The 20,956-nt window shown below is 52.0% G+C and overlaps 1 protein-coding gene across 4 annotated transcripts in view; it reads left to right on the forward strand.

Annotated features, from left to right (window-relative positions):
• Positions 1-910: 910 nt before the first annotated feature.
• The window catches only part of RNF44 (ring finger protein 44), a 28,756-nt gene continuing 8,710 nt past the window's right edge, over positions 911-20,956 (forward strand). The window contains exons 1-4 of one of the 4 annotated variants that reach the window (XM_074212334.1): positions 911-1,037; positions 18,969-19,141; positions 19,777-19,945; positions 20,219-20,386. In XM_074212334.1, the coding sequence (XP_074068435.1) occupies positions 19,035-19,141; positions 19,777-19,945; positions 20,219-20,386 (444 nt within the window). In that variant the 5' untranslated portion in view covers positions 911-1,037; positions 18,969-19,034. Of the gene's footprint in view, positions 1,038-9,084; positions 9,438-9,458; positions 10,734-18,968; positions 19,142-19,776; positions 19,946-20,218; positions 20,387-20,956 lie in introns of those variants that run through there. The other 3 variants (XM_074212332.1, XM_074212333.1, XM_074212335.1) reach the window with 3 other exon arrangements.

Raw genomic sequence — 20,956 nt, forward strand, 5'->3', positions numbered from 1 at the left:
TTTAGAGGAGGACCGCCGCCTTTGTGCGCTCCGCGGCGCGTCCCACGCAAGTGGGGACGAGGAACGACGTTGGGGCTTCCCGGGAAGAGTGGGGGGCGGCCGGCCGGGCGCCTCTCCGGGATGGGCGATCACTCGGAGGCGGGGCTGCGCACTACATCTCCCGGCGTGCAACGGGCCGGCGGGGCCCCGCGCACCCCCAGGCCGTGGTTCCGGGCCGCGGAGGCTCTTGGGGGCGGGCACCGCTGAGGTACCGCGGGGGGGGGCGCGGCCTCCCGGCTGCCCGGTGCCCCCCGGGCTCTCGGCCCAGCCTGGGCACCGGGCTCCTCGCTCGCGTCGGCGGCGCCCCCGCGGGCCCGGCCTCTGGCGGAGGGGTCGCCTAGGAAAGGGCGGGAGGGAGGCGGGCTGGGCCCGCAGGGAGGCCGCGGCTGTGGCACCCCCGAGGGCGGGGAGGGAGAAGACGCGGTTCTGGGAGTTGGTGCAAAGCGAGCCCGCACCTGGGGCCGGAGCCCCCGGCCCGCCCCTCCGGCTCTGGGGCCCGCGCGGGCTCACGCCGCCGGCACCACCCCACGCCCTTGGCACTTGCCCTTCCCCGGCCCGGCCCAGCCCCGGCGGGCCGGACCTCCGCAGCCGCGGGCGGGCTCGGGCCGAGGGGGAGAGGCCGGGACCTCCCCGCCCCCCCCCCCCCCCCCCCCGGCGCGGATGGTGAGGCCCGCAGACTGTTCCACTCGGCAGGGAGCGCGGGGGGGCGGGGGGCCGAGCCGCCCGAGCCGGAGCCCCGCGCTCGGGGAGCAGATGGTGAGGTCCGCGGACCGTTCCACTCGGCGGCGGCCGGAGGGGGGGAGGCAGGTAGCGGGCGGCGGGGGGCGGGGGGCGGCTGGCAGCGGGGCCGCCGAGGCAACATGACGAGAGGCTGAGCGCGCGGCGGCGCGCGGGCCGGAGAGGACCCGGGGCTCGGGGGCGCTGCGGCCGCGGGCACACGAGCCCAGGGGCGCCCCGGGGGCCGGAGGGTCCCGGCGCTGCAGCCGCCGCCGAGGCAGGTAAGGCGCCCGAGCCCGGCCTCCGAGCTGGGGGGGGGGGGGCTGCGCCGGACCCGACCTGCCCCGCCGCCCCGGGAGCCCCCCGCCGCCTCCGGGCCCGGCCCCGGGGCAGCGAGGAGGGAAGGCGGCCGCCCGGGCTCTGCCCCCCCCAGCCGGGGCTCCCGCAGGCGCCTGGCCCCCCGGATCCGGGGCCACGCGGGAGAGGGGGCAGAGCCCGGGGCGGCGCGGGGTCGCGGGGAGGGGGAGTGGCCGCTCGGGGAGGCCCCGGGCCGGGGAGGCCCCGGGGGGCGCGGGCAGCGCGGGCAGCGCGCCTCTGCGGGCGGCGGAAGGGAAGTTGGCCCAGAGCGGGCCCGGCGGGGCCCCGGGGCTCCGGACAGGCAGGTGGGTGTTACGTAAGGGGGGCGCGCTGCCTCCCCGTGCCCCGGCGGGACGCCTGCCGCTGGTGCCCGCGCTGGGGGTCTTGCCCTGCCCGGGGCGGAGGAGGGGATGTGCCCCGGACCCGGGCCGCGGGGCCAGACTGCGGACTCTGGGCTTCCCGGCGCTCCCTCCGGGGACGAGAGCCCGGCGGAGTCCGACTCGCCCAAGGTCACACAAAGTGAGCGGCACAGCCGGGATTCGAACCGCGCACCCGACTGCCAACCCTGCCCCCTGCAGCCCGGGTCCCCGTTGCGCGGAGCGAGGAAGCGCCTCCGGGAGCTCGGATTTCCTGCCGCCGCCCCCCACGGCCCCGGGACGCTCCCCCCTTGCCCGCGGACGCACTCGCTGCCGCCCGCGCCGGGACCACCGAGCTGGGCGAAGGAGGCGTGCCCGCCTCCCACCAACTCCGCCAGCCGCCGGACTACGAGTCCCGGCGTGCCCCGCTGCCAGCCGCACGCCCCGCAGCGCCGCGGGGTCCCCACTAACGCGCCGCCCCCTCCGGCCCGCAGGCTCCCCGCCAATCCTGGGGGTCCGACGACTGCCCCGCGTTTGCCAGCGCCGAGCCCCTGCGCCCCTCTTTCCGCCTCCGTTAAGTGGAGATGGTCTTTGGGGGAAACTAAGCACCAGGGGAGGGGGAGGACCGAGTGGGGGGAGGGGCAGCCGGTTTTATTCTGGCTCTTCTCTAAGATCCTCCCGGCGCGGACTCGGAGCAGTGGGGAAGGCGGAGAGCTGGATTTCAGCTTCACGGGAGGAGCAGTCTCCTAAACTTTAGCGCCGTCCAAAGGGGGTTCACTGAGAGACCCTTCGGCCTCCTCCGGAGAGGCTGCACGTCCTCCTTTCAGGAATACTGGGCAGAATAGTCAGTCCTGCGTGGGGTGAAAGGTGGGAGAAATTACTGAAAAGCATAGGTCGTTAGAGATCAGGTCTAAATCTGAGGTCTTTCCTGGCCGAACAAAGTCCCCTGTGATTTTATAGAGAGATTGCTTGGTGCATGGACTAAGGAGGTACAAAGGATCCGGGTACAAATGGAGGGTTTTGAACTTGTTGATCTACCCCCAAGACCCCTTCCACATCTACATTCTGTGATGAAGAACGTATGGTGTCTTCTGCCCCACACTCCACCGGTCAGATAAGGACTCTGTGGCACTCGGGATTTCATTGGAGCAGAGTATTCATAATGGCTCGCTATTTTATTCTCCTGGAGCAGACCTTAAAAATATATGTACTCTCTTTGGGACAGAGGGAGAGGGTCCCTGAGGTCCGATTCTCCTTCTCCTCAGAGAAATAACTTCCTAAGAGTTCACTGTAGTCTTCTTCCTTGAACAGAACTGTCTGACAGAAATTTTCTCCTGGGATAGACAATCCCCATAGAACCACCTTCTTTCCACTCCTGGGACAAATGATCCATAAGGACACCTTGTATCTTTTTCCCTGCAGCTGACAGTCCCCAAGGCTTCACTGTTTCCCTTAGAGATACAATCAATCCTGAGAGATAGCTATCAAGCACCAACTTTGAGTTGGGAGGCAGAAGCCATACTGTGAAGCCACAGCAAATTTGACTTCAGGCAGAAATGGGATAAGAAACGGCACAGAAAAATACAACTAACCCAGAATCATATGACTAATAAGGAGACGAGTTAGGGCTTGACTAAATCAGCTGACTATGCCTAGTTTTTTCCTCCCATTAAATGGAGCTATGCCACCTAAACACTCTCTAAAACATTGAAGGGGACCAGGGTCCTCCCCCACAAGGTAGTGCCATCAATTCCATCTCCTACATGGGAGCTACAAGGAAGGTTTAGTCACCCCAGGAGTAATGAATAAGAAAACTTCCCAACGATCTGAGCTATCCAATAATGGAATGGACTGCCTTGAAGAGCAATGAATTCTCTGCCACTGAAGATTTTCATTTAAAGATTGGAATTAGCAACTTCCAAAATTCCTTTCAGTCCTAAAGCCTAAGGTCCTAGAAGTTTGATCATGGAATAAATAGGCAAAAAGGCCTTTGGAAAGAATACCAAAGACTCACACTACCCAGTTTCAGGAGAGACTCCTTTGTAGCAATAGCACAATCAATTGATAAACATTTATTAAACTCCTATGTCCAGAGCACCTACTTTGTGCAAAGAGTATGCAAAAGCAAAAGAGACTATCCTCAGCATTATATTATTTATTTATTTAGTTTTTTAGTTTTTGCAAGACCCTGGGGTTAAGTGGCTTGCCCAAATCCACACTGCTAGGTAATTAAGTGTCTGAGGTTGGATTTGAACTCAGGTACTCCTGACTCCAGGGCTGATGCGCCACCTAGCCGCCCCCCTCAGCATTAAATTCTAATGGGCAAGTACAGCATTTTCATTTAGAAATGAATACAAAGTGATTTGGGAGGTTCACATTAGCAACCGAGGAAATCAGTTATATGTTGGGCTTCGGGATATGTTGTGAAATGTGGGCTATGAGCCCCTTGGTTTGACTGGAGCATAACATGAAATGTGGCTGGAAAGGTAAAATTGTGAAGAGCTTTCTTTCCTGGCTCCCTTTAAGGCTCAGTTCAAATATAACCTCCAAGAAGTCTTTTCCGATTCCCCCAGATGTTAGTAACCCTCTTAAAAGTCTCTTATTATTTTGTGTCTACCATGCCTGTTCCCACATTTATGATTATGCCTGTGTATATGTTCTACTGGTGGTTGCCCCTTTAGGACATTCCATCTCCTGCCTTTGCAAAAGTTTGTCACTGTGCCTGAAATACTCTTTGCACTGACCTCCCCCTAACCTCTTGGAACTTTCAGTAACCTAGTCGAAGTTCAAATGTCTTTGATTTTCAAAAGCCAGATGGTATGAACTTTAGACACAAAAACACATGTATCCTTATCTATATCTAATCTGTGTGTATGTGTATATATATATAGATCTATATACATACGTACACATACATGCACACACAGTGATGTATAGACTCCAGACCTAAGCATAAAGCCAAGAGATTCTCTGAGTTATTCTCACTGAAGGGGAGTGGGAGGGTGAGGTTTGGAACCTTAGAAGAGAAGATTTCTAGGTTCCAAAGAACTGTTTTCCCTGCCAGTTCTTTTTCACTATCCTCTCCTCCACTAAATATCACAGGATCTGAGTTGGAAGGGTCCTCAGAGATCTGATCTATACCTAAAGAGAAATCCCCTTTTACAACAATACTGTCAAGCTTCCTGTTTTAAGAAATTCAAAACTTCCTCAGGCAACCCATTCCTTATTTGCACATTAGGACATTGTCCCTTATTTTAAGACAAAATCCAACTTCTAATCTTAATTCTTTCCTTCAAAGCTTAGTGGAACAAGTTTAATTTCTCTTCCCAGGGACAGGCCCATCAAATTCCTGGAAAAAGTCATCCCATCTCCCCTTAGTGTCCTTCCCTAGGCTAAACATCCCCAGAGCTCTCAAATGATTAATATCTCCCTTTAAGGTTTGGAGAAAGCTTTATATGTGTTGTCTCCAGGACACCTAGTCCTGGCCAGTGTGCTGTGTGGAATCTACCAATTACTTAATCTCTGTGGGCAGCAGCTCCCCTCATGACAGAATGGAGGGGAAATTGCCTTGTGGAGGGGGTGGATTGAGGGACCCTGGGAGAAAGATGTTTTGTGAGTCCAGTGGAGTGTTGGGGAGGTGGCCTCCCCTCAATCCTCACCCTAGCTGTGGTGAGCAGCCTTTTGGAGGTGAAGAGGCTAAGGAGATGTGGTTCAAAAGCAGGAAATAGAACTTGCTGCATGCCTCTGAAAGCACCCAGACTTCCTGTCTTTGCACAGAGGTGCACTTGCTGGAGGCTAGCTCCTAATACCAGGCTGGCCTCTTGCTGTTCCTCCCCTCACACCCCCTTCCTTCCTCTCTGCACCCTCCCCCACCAAAAAAAAAAGTAAATTCATATGGTAAATAGTGATGATAGCCTCTCCAGAACATCTGTTTCTCTCTGAATACCAGGTAACACAGGAGATTTCTCTTTGTATTTAAGGTGGGTTATGATGCACATTGGTAATAAAGTGAGCTCAGATGAGACTCTAGATTGTGGTCAATGAAACTGGTCTGAGGTTAGAGAGATAGAAGCAAGTACCAAATCATAACTTAGGGGATATTAGAGTTGGCAAGAACTTTAGAACATAGAATGTGGAATGTCAGAGCCGGAAGGAACCTTAAAACATGGTATAGAATATTAAACCTGAGACTTTATAAAAAATAGTGAAGGGTTCTCCCTGAACTCTCCCATCATAGAGGATCTGGGAATAGAAGACAGATCATTTCCCTCTCTTTTCTAGACCTGCCTCACTAACCTCATCAACAAAATGAGTACAGTTACTAGTGGTTGGATGGTCCTTGGATTTAAATCCCAATCTGATTCTCTCTGTAGTCCTGATTTTCTTGTAAAATGAGGGGATTATACTGAATAATCTCCATGGTGCCTCCCTGCTGGAAATCCTGCATTCCTAAGGCTATAGAGGGACATTCCCTCCATATTACCCCTGCAGGACTATTTGGGGAGGGAATAGATGGATTATATCAGGACCACAAAGGTATTTAGGGCACCAGAAAGTGGGTATTATAGCCACAAGGTGGATTGGGATGTACAAAGGCTTATGGTAAAGCAGCAGTATTACCTGGGCATGACTGCAGGAGAGAATAGAAAAGGTTGGTCTCCCAACCCAACCAAAGGTTGGATGGAGACATCTCCCCTTCTCCTGTGCCATCCCCAGGGTATGATATCATCAGGTGGCTATTCATGTGTGTCAGTCCTCATTAGGACTCAAAACTTGGCTGTTCTGGGCCTCCCACACAGTTTGTATCAGTGTGGGAGCAAGCTGTAGTGATGAGATCAGATCCAGTCATTTCTTTGAATCCTGTCAGTTAAGGTGCTTTCCAAGTCCTCTGATCTTTGGTTGGAAGGACCCATAAGAGTACAAGAAGTCCAGGCTCTCACCTTGCATCTGTCTCCTAGAGTATGCAAAGTATACTCCTGGAGAGAAACAAAATTGTCGCTGGCTAAGCAGGGTAGGGGCCAGATGGTGGAGATGTGAATGGAAGGTTATGTAGCCTCGGCGGAAAGATCTTTTAAAAAGATCTACTGCATGTAGAAAGGCAGAATGAAAATAGGGATCATGAACAAGTTTTCAGCCCAACTCTGGCAGATCCTGGCTGTGTGACCTTGGGCAAAGTCACTTAATCTCTCAGTGCTCTAGGCAACCAGAGGATGCTAGACCTGCGTTGGAAGAGGGAGGCTGACGTGGAGAGAAAACCACTGAACTAGGCCCCTGCCCTTTAGATTTGCAGAAGCGGTGGAGCATGGCCTAGGGGCCATGGAGGAAGCCAATTGGAGTGGCACAGAGAATGTCGGCTAGACAGAACAACCCTTCAGATTCTAGAACACAGAAAAGTGAGACTAGGGAGGGAGCTCTTTAGAACATAGAACACAATAAGAGGTTAGAAGAGCATCAGAATCTAGAATAGTGAGAGGGACCTGATATCAAATATCGGGAGGTAGGAGATGGTGATCCTCTGGAGGCCCAGCCCTCCCACATTTGTTGAGAGGAAAAGCTTGCCCCAGGAAAGGGAAGTGACTTGTCCCAAGGTCACTGGTCGAGTCGCCCAGATGCTGTGGGTTAGTGAGATTCTAGACTCCATTTCCATTTTCCCTAATTAGAGTATGTTTCTTTCATCAGTTCCGGCCTGGGAAGCCATGAGTGGAGCTGGCAGGTGCAGAGGGGGCTGATCTTTAGCTTCATGCGCTCATGTATGCTCTGGGAGCGGGGGGCGAGGCCAAGGCTGGCCCCTGGACAGATGGACTGCTGCCCCCCCACCCACTGGGTGCCTCCCCCCCCCCCCAGGACTTCGGTTTCTTTTCTTTGTAAAACTCAGCGGCTTGGGCTAGCCAAGTGTCCAAGCTCCCTTCCAGGAGTGACGGCGCCAGGTGGCAGCAAGCTCCGCCCGGAGGAGCAGAGGGCAGCGCTGCCGCCGGGCGGGCCCGGCGCGGTGCCCCGCGCCTCTGCCCGAGGCAGCGGCACACAAAGTTTCCTGGGCTCCTCCTCTTCGCAGTTGGGTTCGCCCACTATAAACCCATGGCAGGGGGAGGAGGCAAAGGAGAAGGGAGACGGGGTTGTGAGCTAATCCTGGGAACGGCCAATCCGCTCTAAGCAGACGTTAACTAATTTGCATCCAGAGCCTCTCATTGGCCGCGCCCCGGGTTCTTTTTCTTAAAGGGGCCCCGCTGTAAACACTGGCCTTGGAGAAGCCACTCGGAGTTAGAGAGCCTGACGTCATCGCAGTGCAGCGAAGCCCAAAGTGACGTCATCGCTAGACATGGCCCCTCCAAGCCACACTCCCCCCCTGGGCAACGCCTGGGTTCTTACCGAGATCCGGGTGGCCGGCTGACTAAAAGAAAAACCTGCCCCTTCTTTGGTCACATCATTTTGGCGGAGATGGTGGTGTAAAATGTGCCCCAATTTGAGTTCCCACGAATCAATTCAGATTCATGCTGGGCAAGTTCTCTGTAAAAGAAGTTGTTTTCTCTCTAAAAGGGGCATAGCTACCGCCTGCCACTGGGGTGTCGTGTGGCAAGAATGTGTAAGCCTTAGAGGATGAGGGGTTGTTATAACTGGAAGGAACTCTCCAAATTACAAGAAAGCTCCCGTGGCTTGACCTTTTATAACTTGAAGGAGCCTCGGGAATCACAGCTTTACCCATAATTTTACACAAAAGGCTAGTTTTCTCGGCTCCTCCAGGAGCACTTCCAGGGTAGAAAGAGCTTTGGTTCTGCAGCCACAGGAAGTTCTCCTGGCTCTCGGGGTCACTGCCTTGGGCAAGTCAGCTGAAGTGCTGCCCCGCGTGCCTCCCTGCGTGGCCTCTGGAGTCCCTCCGGCTCCATCCATTCACGGCCCCCCTTTAAGCCCCGGGGGCTCCCGCCCACCCCCGCCAGGGTCGACCCGTAAAGGCCGCCGCAGTTTAAGCTCCCATAACTTCCCCCGTCCCAGGTTGTTGCCCCTCACTCAGGCGTCACTAGAATGGGCCCCGATCAGTCGGAGGAGGCGCTTGAAAACAGCCGCGGCGCCGAACTGAATCCCAGCGCCCTGTGGCCCGCGTGCCCCCCAACAATTTCTTTCCCCGCCTCGGGTCTCCGGGCCTCAGTTTCCCCGCTCTGTACAACTATTGGGACGCGATGGTTTCTCGGCGTAGTCCAGCCTTCTCCGGCCCCGGATCCAATGGTTGCTCAGTGCGTACCGGTGAACCAGCCCCCGCGCTCCCTTGTGGAGCGCGAAGAATTGGGGGGGGGTCTCCCCTGCCCAAAATGGCGGGCCTCAGCATCATGTGCTCGGGAGGGAGCGGGAGGGGGCCCGGGCCCTCCCCACACACACTGGGAGGGGCGGAGCCGGAGGGGGAAGTCGTAGAGCCCGGCGCGCTCCCGCGCCCTTCCCTCAGCCCCTCCCCGCGAGCCCCGGCGCGCGCTCCCGCCCCTGCGCGCTCCCGCCGCTGCGCTCGCGGCCCCCGAATGTTGTGAATCAAATGTTTTGGTTCGTTCCGCCCCCCCCCCCGCCGCCGCCGCGGACAGTTCTTAAAGGGCCAGACACCCCGGAACAGGGCTCAGGAGCGGCGGCGGCGGCGGCGGCGGCGGCGGCCCCGGCTGGGGATCGGCCCGCGGCCCTCGGCCCCCCGGCCCCGGCCCCGGGCTCGCTCGGGGTGGGGGGGAGAGGGGGGCTACGCGGTCGTCGGAGAAAACAAAGAGTCGCCGGAAGAAGCCCGGCGGGGGGGCGGGGGCGAGGGCGAGGGAGGGCGGTAGACATTGTTCCGCAGGGCGGGGGTTCTTAAAGGGGCCGAGCTGCGCCCCCAGCCTCGCTCCGCTCTCGGGCCGGATCCGGCCGTCCGGGCTCGGGAACAAAGGGAAGCGGCCCCGGGGCTGCAGCCGGGAGGCTGAACGGCCGCTCCGCCTCGCCTCGCCTGGCCTCTCCGCCGCGCCGGTGAGTCAGCTCGCCCACTTCTTCCCCATCTGCCACCCCGGAGCCCCGACCCCCGAGAGTCCTTGCCCCGGGGGCAGGAGGGGCGCCGCGGCCCGGCCTTTTAGGGGTTAATTCCAGATGCGCCGCGGGTCGCGGGCGTGGGGGGGGGGGTCAGGCCGCCGAGGCAAAGTTGGTCCCATCCGCGCCGGGGGGGAAGGAGGGAGCCCCCCGCCCCGTCCGCCCCCTCTGCCCCGCTCCGCGGGGCCCGGCGGCGGCCGCCTGCCCCGGCCCGGGGCCCCCTCCCCCGCACTCCGTGCGGAAATGTAACCGTCCGGAGCGCCGCCGCCGCCGCCTCCCGCTCCTTTGTTTGTTGCTTTTGTTTGACGCCGAGCACATGGTCTCCGAGCCGCGGCTCTTAAAGCCACAGCGCCCGCAGCCCGAGCCGACCCGGGGCGCCGGCCCCCGCCCGCGCCCGGCCCCCGGCACAGAGGCCCGCGCCGCGGAGGGGCTGCCCCGCGGGACCCCGAGCCCCGGCCCCTTCCCGAGCCCGCTGGGAGCGGACGGGCCGCGGCCCCGCGCGTGGCCCCGGGCAAGTTCCCGCCTTCCGTGGCCAAGTTTGGCGTCCGAGACTCGGGAGCTGCGCTCGCGGGGCCGCGGGCCGGGGCGGCGCTGCGGGGGTCCGCGCCGTGCTGCCGCCCCCCGAAGCCCCTTCCCGAGCCCCCGCCGGACGGCCCCGAGAGCCATCTTTAAGGCTTGTCCGGGGGAGGCTGGGCGTCCCGGCCCTGGCACCGCCGCCGTGCGGGCTCCCGAGCCCAGGGGAGGCCGGAGAGACGTGCCCCGCGGGCCCCAAGTGCCAGAGCTGAAGTTGTGCGAGTCGGTGCCCGGCGCCCGCGGAGCCGCCACGTGCCGGGGGAGGGCTGGCGGAGCTCCCCGGCCCAGCCCCGGCGGAGGGGGGCTCTTCTGAGGGCACACCTGGTCAGGCTGACAGGTAGAGCCGGGCACTCGGCCCGGGGCCCCGGCTGGAAGAGCATCGCGGGGGCCCCGTATAGAGGAGGAAACTGAGGTTTGGGGAGTGTGTGAATGCCCGAGAAGCGGAGCACCCGAACACCGCTAGACCCCCCCGGAGCCCGACCCCCAGCCGGCAACCCCTCCTGGCTGCCGACCCCTCGCCGAGGGCCGAGGCCCAGCCGCCGCCATACCTTACTTAGACTGGGCTTTCCGTGGCCGTCCTGGATGGGAGCCCCCCGCCGCCCCGTGCCCTCATCTTGGGAAGAGTGCTGAGGGTCGCCAGCTCCAGCTCTTCCATCTGCCAACTATGTAAGAATGTTTCTTAAGCGAATCGTTTACCTTGTCTGGATCTCGGGGTTCTTATCTCCAAAAAAGATGATCTCCCCCGTCTTTTCATGTTCTGTGACATAGAGGAGTCAGAACCCTGGGGTCTAGCCCCTGCACCTCCACGTTTCTCCATCTTTCCCAGGTTTGTGGTGGTAAAGTAGAAAATGAAAACTCCCCGATATTATTTCCATCTTCCATAAAGAGGACCAGGCAGCATCTTCACAGAACTAGGTAGCATGATTGTCAGTCTGGAGTTGAAAGGGAGCTCGGAGGCCATCCAGTCACCCCCTCTCATTTTACAAATGAGTCAACTGAGGCCCAGAAAGACTCGTCCTAGAATTGGGATCCACTGACCCTCAGAGCCAGTCAATGCTCACTCCCTGTTTATCTTTCTGTATAGCCTTCTGGGATGCTTAAGCAATCAGACAATCAGACAAACCCTCCTTTTCTTTTTCTATGAAGTTTTAGGCTAGGTGGAACTCTAAAATGACAGTGTCTTTGCTCTCCCGATTCTCTTGAGTGGTTTTTGTTAAGTTCTTAAGACTTTTGGTTTCTTAAGGTCTCTGTCCCAGGGAGGAGGGTTAGACTCCAAAAGAAGTGGCTTCCTTATTCCTCAACTGAGACACTTCTGTTTCCCTATTCCAAACATTTTTACATTTCTGCCATCCTATGGGTGTATCTTGTTTGTACACAGTTGATTGCATGTTTTTTTCCTCCCATTTAAATTGGAAAATGGAAGAAACTTTTTTCATGTTCCATTTGAAAATATTGAATTTAATAGAATAATATCAATAATTAATAGAAAATGTCACATCAGCTTAAAACAGAACTTTTCTAATCTCATATTAGCTAAAATTGAAATACAAGTAGAAAATATAGTATTCAAAAAGTTCTGTCAGAGGCATCTGAATCACTCACAAAATTTTTTTTCCCCCAGAAAAGGAGCCAGTAGTAACTTGTCATAAGCACATAAGAGTGAGTGGAATGAGCAACAGCGAAAGAGAGAAATAACACTGGGGTATATGACTAGTCACACCTAATGGAGAAAGATCCTAGGGAGCAGAGGACAGTCTACCTGGTCTGTTGCCAGATCTCCCACAGTGCCCTATACATTGTCTACAGTGATTGAATATTACACGACCACAAAGTGAAAGGTTTAGCCTTGTACTCACAATTCTTAAGAGTGAAAGATTCTTGTTCTACTAAACCCAACCTAAGAAGTAAAAGGTATGCTGGGAAAGAGACAGAAGCAAGACTACCCATCCTACCTATACTTGTAATCCTGTTTAGGTCCAAAATGCCCGCTCTGTCCAGGTCTACTCTTTCATAAGCTACCATTCTTTTTCTCTTCTCCCTGTGCCTTGGGGGGGTACTTGTATTAGATATTTTCCTTTATTTAGCAGGTAGAAAATAAGGAAAACATACTTCAGAGAAAATCAAATTATAGTATAAAACACCCATTTCTGTAAGCTTCAACCCTTACAGCTGAATACAGAATACTCATGTATACTCATTTTCATCAAAGGCAGATAAAACATTGGAGTGGACAGATCAATGAAATAAATTTTTTCCCCTAAAAACCTGTTCCCTCAAAGTCTATATGTCTTTGGGGGACTAGACATTTGGTTCCAAGGGCAAGTTAGTCATATGGTTTCTTTGAAGATTGACTTTTCTTAGTTTCTTTTATACTGTACAGTGGTTCCACTGCTTTGTTATGAACAAGCATCAACCCTTTGAAATACTTAGCAATTTTCACTTTAAGCTCCAGTGTAGCATGGAAGATGGAAGAAACTTTTGCTCCTCTTTGTATCCTTAGCACTTAGCTGGGTGTCCACTACCTGGTAGGCACTTCATAAATGTTTAGTGACTGATGGACTCATTTTTCTAATGTCACCCAGTAAGGTGGCAGCAGTTTGGCAAAGAAAGCTCTGGACCTGGAGTTAGAAGACCTAGCTTTACAAGCACTATGTGACCTTGGACAATTCCCTTCCATACCTGGGCTTTTAGTTTCCTCCTCTGCAAAAGGACAGGGTTGGCCTTTCCACCTCTGATGATCTCAGGGCAGAACCAGGACTAGCTTGGGAGTCTGACTTTCCAGGCCAGGGCTCTTCCTACCCAGGCCACAAGGAGAAGTGTGGGAGAAGGAGGAAGAAAAATCATTGGCTAAAATAGCATTCTCTTATTATCTGTGGTTTTCTTTTCTCTGAGCTTTCTTTTCCCTCCCCCAGTCTGGTTGCCATGGGGTGAAGGTTGGTTGAGTGCAAATAAAAAGCAGAGAGGATTTAGAAATAGACATATTAATCTTGGTTCCTGTTTCTGTCGCACCTTTTACTAAGTGCTTTCATTACAGCAGTACTGTGATGGTATAAATAAGATTTTCCCCATTTGACAGATGAGGAAGGTAAGGTTCTGAGAAAAGAAGTGTTTAGCCAATCAATCAGCTACTGTCAGACACTGTTAATCACTGACGATGAAAAGAACAGCAAAAAAATAAAACAATCCTTATCAGCCTCAAGGAGTTCATAGACAACATGCAACAACAACTATGTACAAATAAGATCAAAACAGAATCAATTAGAGGTGTCTGAGAAGGAAAGCACTAAGCTAAACTTTCTGAGCCATTATCATAGAGCTAAGAAATAGCCGAAGTAGGCTTCTAGTCTCAGGTCTTCTGCCTTTTGGTGGTTTCCTCCACTAAATTTAGTGCAACTTCCACCTCGAAGTCATTTGCATACTTGATCTCTAGTGTTTTAGACCTGCCAATCCTCCACCCTATGAAGACCCCAAGTTTCATACATATACCCCCTCCCCTCCTTCTGAGCAGAACCACAACAAATTCCTATTCTCTCCCCCTAGACACTTAACTGCTAGACAACACCATCAACCTTTTTTGCTTTCTACAATAGAGGTGCTCCATCTTTTCCTCCCTTCACAAGACCATCCTCACAACAGTGACCACCAATACAACCAATTTCAGAAGATGACCTTATAGAAAATCAACACCCCCCCCCCAAACTTTTCCCTCTCCCCTCCTGGATTCCAGCTCAGAATAATAATGACTTACCTAGGGTCACACAGCTAGGCAGTGTGGGAGGTCAAATTTGAACTCAGGTCTTCCTGATGGTCTACCCACTTAGCTGCTCCTAGAACTTCCTACATCTTAAGCTACCCCTTCCTAAAAAGGGGCTTTAGGCTCTGAGAAGGAATTAAGTAGAGAGTAATATCTAGTTTCCTAGCTAACCTCCCCTACATTGTGCCCTGTTTTGTCCTTCCTTCCAAGCCTTGGGAGCTGGCTCCTATCATTCCTTCCCATCTTATCTTCAATCTCTCCTTATCTCCTGCCTGAACTGCCTACAAATTTGCTACTGTACCCTATTGTAAAAAAAAAAATTCTTCCCTTGATCTTGCCATCCTCTCAAGCTATGATCCTATGTTCTCTCTTGCTGTTAGATTCTCACAGAAAGCAAATACTTCTCATGGCCTCATTCCTTCTCTATTCTCTTAACTTCAACCCTCTGACCCTACAGTTTGAAAGGTCATTCATTCTTTGAATTTAACCATTCTCACTTATCCTTATTCACCTTTAAAACAACATTTAACCTTTTGGATCACCCCCCTCCTTCTGGCCACTCTACTCCATTCTTTCTAATGAAACCATTCCTTCATGGATTCTAACTAATTTAGCTTTTCACTTACACCCCCCCCCCCAAATTGTCATGGAACTACTGAATCCAAGTACCTGATAAGAGTCTTGCCTTCAAGGGCCTACAGTAGGTAGATTGAACCCATACCTGAGAGTCAGGAAACCTGGGCTCTTCCCCTGACTCAGATCATCAGAACTGAAGGCATTTCTGTGATCACTGAGCCCCCAACAGTCATGTTCAAGTAAATTCAACAATAATTTATTTTATAGACAAGGCAGCTGGGGACCAGAGAAAAGACATTTGCCTGAATCTCATAGCCCCTAAGAAGTACTGGATCTAGGGGTGGCGGCTAGGTGGCGCAGTGGATTAGAGTGCTGGCCCTGGAGTCAGGAGTACCTGAATTCAAATGTGACCTCAGACATTTAATAATTACCTAGCTGTATGGCCTTGGGCAAGCCACTTAACCCCATTTGCTTTGCAAAAAAACCTAAAAAAAAAAAAGTACTGGACCTGGGACATGAACCTAGCTAGATGTTCTAACTCCTCAAGTCTAGCACATTTTCCACTACTTGTTCAAGACCAGCTTGTAGGGGGAAAGTCTTCCCCAGGATATTGGGATTGGTGAGACATTGGCCCCCAGAGCCTCTGGTCCCAAACAGGTAGGTCTTCAGCTCACTTTTAAACAGCAACTTAGAAAACCATCTCCTCTCCTTTTACATGACCCCGAGTAAATGGTTCAAACTTTCATTACCTTCCACCTGGATTGTTGCAATAATTGATTTCTAATGCCTCCTATCCAATTAATCTTTCACTCAGCTGACAATTTTATCATTCCTAAAGCCAAGACCTGACCATCTGTCCTTACTTGTGAAATTTAACTCATTTCCCTTCTTAGTCCCTCAAATATAAACTCATTCAATTGGCATTTAAGATTCTGGAACCTCTTTCCCATGCTCTTTGCTTATTGGTCATATCTACTCTACTATCTAGCCAGAATTTCTTTTTCAGCCCCTCCTGTCAGGCATCCTGTCATCCTCTCCTCTCACCTGGAATTCATTCCCTCCTCATCTTTAATTCTTAAAACCAGAAGACTCCTTCCTGGGCTCAGTTTGTGAGACTTTTCTTAATCTTCCCAGTTACTAGATCTTCCTCCCATAACTTCCCCATCCCTTCCAAAAAAAAAAGTATTTTGTATTTACCTTTTATTATTCATTTGTCTTTGATCCTCAGAAAATGTAAGTGCTGAGAACAAGGGTTTATATATCCCTGGTAAATACCATAATATCTGATACATGTGAAATAACTGCCTGTTGATTCTAAAATGAATAAAAAACAGGGCCCCCTTCCTGTAAGTGCTCCCCTGTTGGTGCAAAGAGGAAATAATTGGAAGATCTGGGTTCAGGTCATCCCATGAGATTTCCAGAGAATTATACCAGGTGATTCTTAAGGACTTTTGCAGCCCTAAGAATCAGCCCCATCACAGATATATATAGACACATACCTAGGATCTGAGGTGGAATGACTGTTTACTCCCCTAACCCAGTGAGAATATTCTGCTTTAGGCCTTAAAGAGCAGTAGTTTCCTAGGTTTGTTTCTTTGGGATCTCATTAAAAGGCCCATTGGTTCAATAGCCATCTTCTGCCCATTTTTCAGTCTAACCAGCTTCTCCATTCTGGACAGATAACTACCTCTCATGTCAGTCTTCCACTTTGGAGTACCTTTAATAATCAGGATAGTTTAGATGGGCCTCAGAGGTACTCAAAGAAACATTTAGAAATTGCTCTTCTGGGCCACCCTGCCAACCCCTCTGTCAGGAGCCTAAGACTGTTGCTGCTGGGAAGCTGCTTAGGGTGCACATGTTTCTTCAGGTGGCCCCAAATGACTTCAGGGTTTCCCTCAGACACCTTCTTCCTCCCTTCCTCTGCCATGGTTGGATTGAAACCTTCAGCACTTGTGTTGAAGAAAAAGGGATTAGGAGAATGACAGGGGTCCAAACTCTGAATTTGCCATCTCTACCTAAAGGTAAAGCAAAGTGGCCATTGATTTGCCTCAAATTTATGTCTTTCCAGGCTTGGGCAGCAGAGGGTCATGAAAAAACAAATGAATTTAGCATGTATCTTCACCTCTCTAGGATTTAACCTCCTTTATCTGCAAAATGAGGAACCTGGTCTAGATTTAAAGATGGGACTGGCACTCAAACCAGATTAAAATAGAATTGAAAATATTTAATAAAATAAATAGAACTACAATAAAACATAGGTGATGTTACATTTTAAAACTAAGTCATGATGCCAGCTGGGATCCTCCTGTACAGATTTTCTATTTGAGTTTGACACTGCTATCCTAGAGCAAGAAAGGCAAGTACAAGTCAGCCTTCAGCTTTGGAGACAAACCTTGGAAGCTATTGCAAGTGGGGAGTGATTATGAACTCCTGTTAATTTCATCATGTTGTATTATATATATTTTATTAACTATTTCCCAATATATTTTCATTTGGTTTTGTTGGGAGTCAGTTGGACACTTCAGGTATAGATGACCTCTAAATACCTTAATTAACCCTCAAATCCTCAGAATGTTTATCCTAGAGTTGGGGGGATTTCCATTCCACAGAGCCTTTACCATTTTAGCTCATGGATCTTTTCCCATTCCCACAATTTTCAGGGCCTGTGTGACAGGAAAGGGAAGGGGAAGGGTGGCTGGTCACCCCTGCTCTGCTTCCCTGAACTTGGCAATCTCTTCCATCCACTCAGGGTGTCCCCAGTGCCCCATGCTTTAGCAGTTTAAGATACTTTTCTTTCAGTGACTGTTTTGAAGCCAAGTAGTTCCAACCCCATTTTAGTTTAGCCAAAGGGAGGCTAGGAAGTAGTAAAAGTCTGGGACTCAAACTTGGATCTCCTGACTCATAAGACAAAGGTACAAAACTTAGAAATGTCAGGGCTTAGAGAGGTCATCTAATAAAACCCCTTTATCTGATGGAGGAAACAGACCTTGTAAGTCAAGGTCACAAAGTGCCAGGACTAAGCTAGGACTGGATCCCAGGCCTTTTTCTACTCTCCCATTCTTTTCTCTCAAGCAAAAACCTCTGGGAAGGCAGGCAGATGAATTCTCTAGACAGTCATTAGGACAGAGTCTTCCTGGTTTTTCCACAACACACCCAAACCCAGAGCAGCAGAGCCCTGGGAGAAAGAATTGACTAGTTCTTGAATGGTAGACCCAAGAGTTCATACAGCCCAGGGCTTGCTGGTTGACTTGCAAGTCCACAATATGAAGAAGCCCTCATTCCTGCATAAGGTCTTCAGTGTGTGCCCCAGGAATGACAGTGCCTCTCCTCTCCTTTCCTGTCACCACCCCCCACTAGCACCATCCATCTCTAGTCCCATCCCCATCTTCTTGGTCCTTTTGGTAGTTCTGTCCTCATTTGATAAAGGAAACCAAGGTCTGAGAGAAAGGATAGTCTGGGCTTTAGAACCATAGATTGTCAGAACTGGAAGGGCCTTACTTTTACAATGATGGCAATGAAGTCTGACTGGAGCTGGGCTTAGCTGTAGCTTGTGACTGAGGCCCTCAATAGCAGGCAGGGTGAGGGTAGGAGAAGAGCCTTCATTTCTGCTTAACCAGAATGTATCCCATAGGGACTTGAACAACCTAGGTTTTCCTGACTCCCAAGCTGTCTTCCACTGTACCATATTATGGATTCAATTAAAGTGACTGAATTTTTAAACCTTGGATTCAACTAATATTTATTAAGCAAGGCAGGTATACAGTATTGTGCTGAAGTTATAAGAAAAAGTGGAGCCAGTCCTCCTTGAAGCTGCTGCTAGTGGCAAACAATACATACAAAGACAGATGAGAAATATAGACCAAAGAAGAAATCATTCTGGTGGGATGGGGAGCCTCATTTTAACAGGAAACATTGGGCCATCTTAAGGGAATGAAGATAGCTAAGTCTGATTTCCTAGTGTGTATGAACCTATGCAAATCTTCTCTATCCTGAGTCTTCGTTTCTCCATGGAGCACTCCCTGGCACTGTTTGGAGCTGTGTTAATCAGGAATTTCATGACTTTGGCAGGACTCCTTTCCCTGGACCTTGATTTTTCCTTTAGAAAAAAAAAAGGGGGTTGGACTAGACACTCCCCAAAGTCTTTTTCAGCCCTAAAACACCTTACAAGTCAAACTCTGGTGACTTAGTAAATGTGCTAATGAGAGTGAAGCAGAACCCCAGTGCCCCCCAGCTAAACTTTCCCATGGAAGGCACCCATTGCTGTAATGCTTTATTGTTTACAAAGCACCTTCTCCTTCAGGTTTTGTGAAGGAAGTCCTGTAAGGGTTTTCTCCAATTTTTAAAGAAAAAAAAAAACAGGACGATGAGCTACCCAAGATCACACAGTGAGGCAGTATAGAGCCAAGATTTTAAACAAGGTCTCTTGATTTCAGCTATGGAGCTATGGAGATTTCTAAGCCAAAAGCCTCCTGGGATCACTGTTGTCTGTGGGCTCCTGTGCCTAGAGCATCAAAGGGAGCTGGGATAGCCAAGACTGAGTTCTTCCTGACTTCTCTCCTTTCTTCCTGTAGACCTGGCCTTTCCCTCTGCTGCACTACAGAGGTCCAGCTCTTTCCCCTACCTTCCCGACGTCACCAATGCGACCATGGGAACTGGGAGTGAATAGGCGGCCATCCTCAACACCCTTCAACCAGCACCGATTCTCTGGGGGACCTTGCAGTACCCCAGCACACCTCAGGCGAAGGTAAGAGTCTGATCCTTCTTACAGAAGGAGGAGAGGAAAGCTTTCCCAATTCATGTCTCTAGTACTGGGGACCCAGAGGAGACCCAAGGTACCAATCAGATCATTGAATTTGAAGTCAGAAGACTCAGGTTCAAATCCTGGATCTTCTACTTCTATGACCCTGGGTAAGTTACCAGTCTCTTTGGACCTTAGATGATCTCTAAAGCATATTCCTGCTCTAAATCCTATGAGATTTTTCTCCCAGCTCTGTATTTGACTCACTTTGTGGCCTTAGAGAAATAGAGACCTGCTTTGGATTTGCTTTCTCTAACAAATGAATGTGCAAATCTTCTTCCAGTTCTAAATCCTGTGAATATATAATGTCCCCCCAGTGGGGTCAATGACCTCAGTGCTCCCTTGTGCCCTGAATTTACTGAAAAGAGGGGTAGAATCTCTGAGATTCCAAAAGGCACCACTCCCCACTCCCCACAGGAATCTAAGGGAAAGCAAGGCTCCTAGCTTGCCTCAACCACCTACCACCATCCCCCTGTCCTGGGCATCGTCCTTGGAGATGAGGTAGTCCTAGCTAGGGTCTCATCTCTGTGGTGTAGCTCCCCTGCCCAGTGCAGGGGACAATGCGATTGCCCTTTGCCCAGCTTCCTCACCCAGGATGAAAGCTTCCTGTCGACGGCATTCCCCCCGCAGCTGCAGCCTCAGCACCTCCCCATAGAGGAGACGCGCGCCTTTGCCCTCGCCGGCACATCACCCCGAATGCTCCATCCGGCTGCCCAGCAGACCCCATTCATGGTTGATCTCCACGAACAGGTAGGCTGAGGCGGGGGGTAGAGAGGAGGGTCCCTGTTTTTCCCATTCCATCTCCTTGTGCTCTTATTTCAGACCTGGCATCTCCAGGAAAAGGGGGTGGGGTTAATAGTGTGATAGAAGAGCACTGAACCAGGAGTCAGCTGACCTGTGACCAGATCCTATCTTTGGAGCAAACCCCTTCAGCCTGCCTGGGCTCTGGGTCCTCAGCTGTAAAATGAAGCAGCCAGTTGAGAAAGTGTGTCCTGAGAGATGTTTTTTGTCTTCCTTTCTCAGGTGCACCAGGGGGCTGTCCCTCTGTCCTACACAGTCACCACGGTAACAACCCAAGGCTTCCCCCTCCATACAGGCCAGCATATCCCTGGGTGCAACACGCAGCAGCTCCCAGCATGCTCCGTGATGTTCAGCGGGCAGCACTACCCCCTCTGCTGCCTCCCACCCCCAGTAAGTAAACATGAGGCCCTGGGACAGGATTGGAGGCTGGGTGCCCAGGTTGTGTCTTTGCGGGGTCTAACAATGACTGTACTCTGGGCCCAGGCCCCTTCCACCAGGAGTCTCAGAGCTTGTTTGAGGCAGAGGCTGGGGCAGGGGGGTGGGGGAGGAATAAGGAATAGTGGGAGAGTGGAGAGTTCTGTAAGGGAAAGGCTCGGCTTAGAGTTGGCCGAGAGAGACTCTTCACTCTTGAGACTTACCTGAATGAACTTGCCAAAGTAGAACCTACCCTGGTCAGAGTCAGAGGAAGCTGAGGGGGAGGGGAGCAGGAGGTGGAGCTAGAGGTCACCAGAACTTCAATACCTGTTCTTCTTAACTCCTATTATTCTCTCTCCCTGCTCAGGATCTCAAAGCCTTAGTGGTCTATTGGAATAGTATTTTGCCCCCTTGTAAGCTTGGTGGAAGTAAGGTGTAGGACATGAGACCACATCTTCTCTGAGCTCTGCCCCCAATATCAAGTTCAGAGAGGAAATGTTTGGGTAGAACCTACCAGTAAAATGCCAGGGATGTCAGCCTGGATAG

The sequence above is a fragment of the Macrotis lagotis genome, chromosome 1 (genome assembly GCF_037893015.1).
Source record: "Macrotis lagotis isolate mMagLag1 chromosome 1, bilby.v1.9.chrom.fasta, whole genome shotgun sequence".
NCBI lineage: Eukaryota > Metazoa > Chordata > Mammalia > Peramelemorphia > Peramelidae > Macrotis > Macrotis lagotis.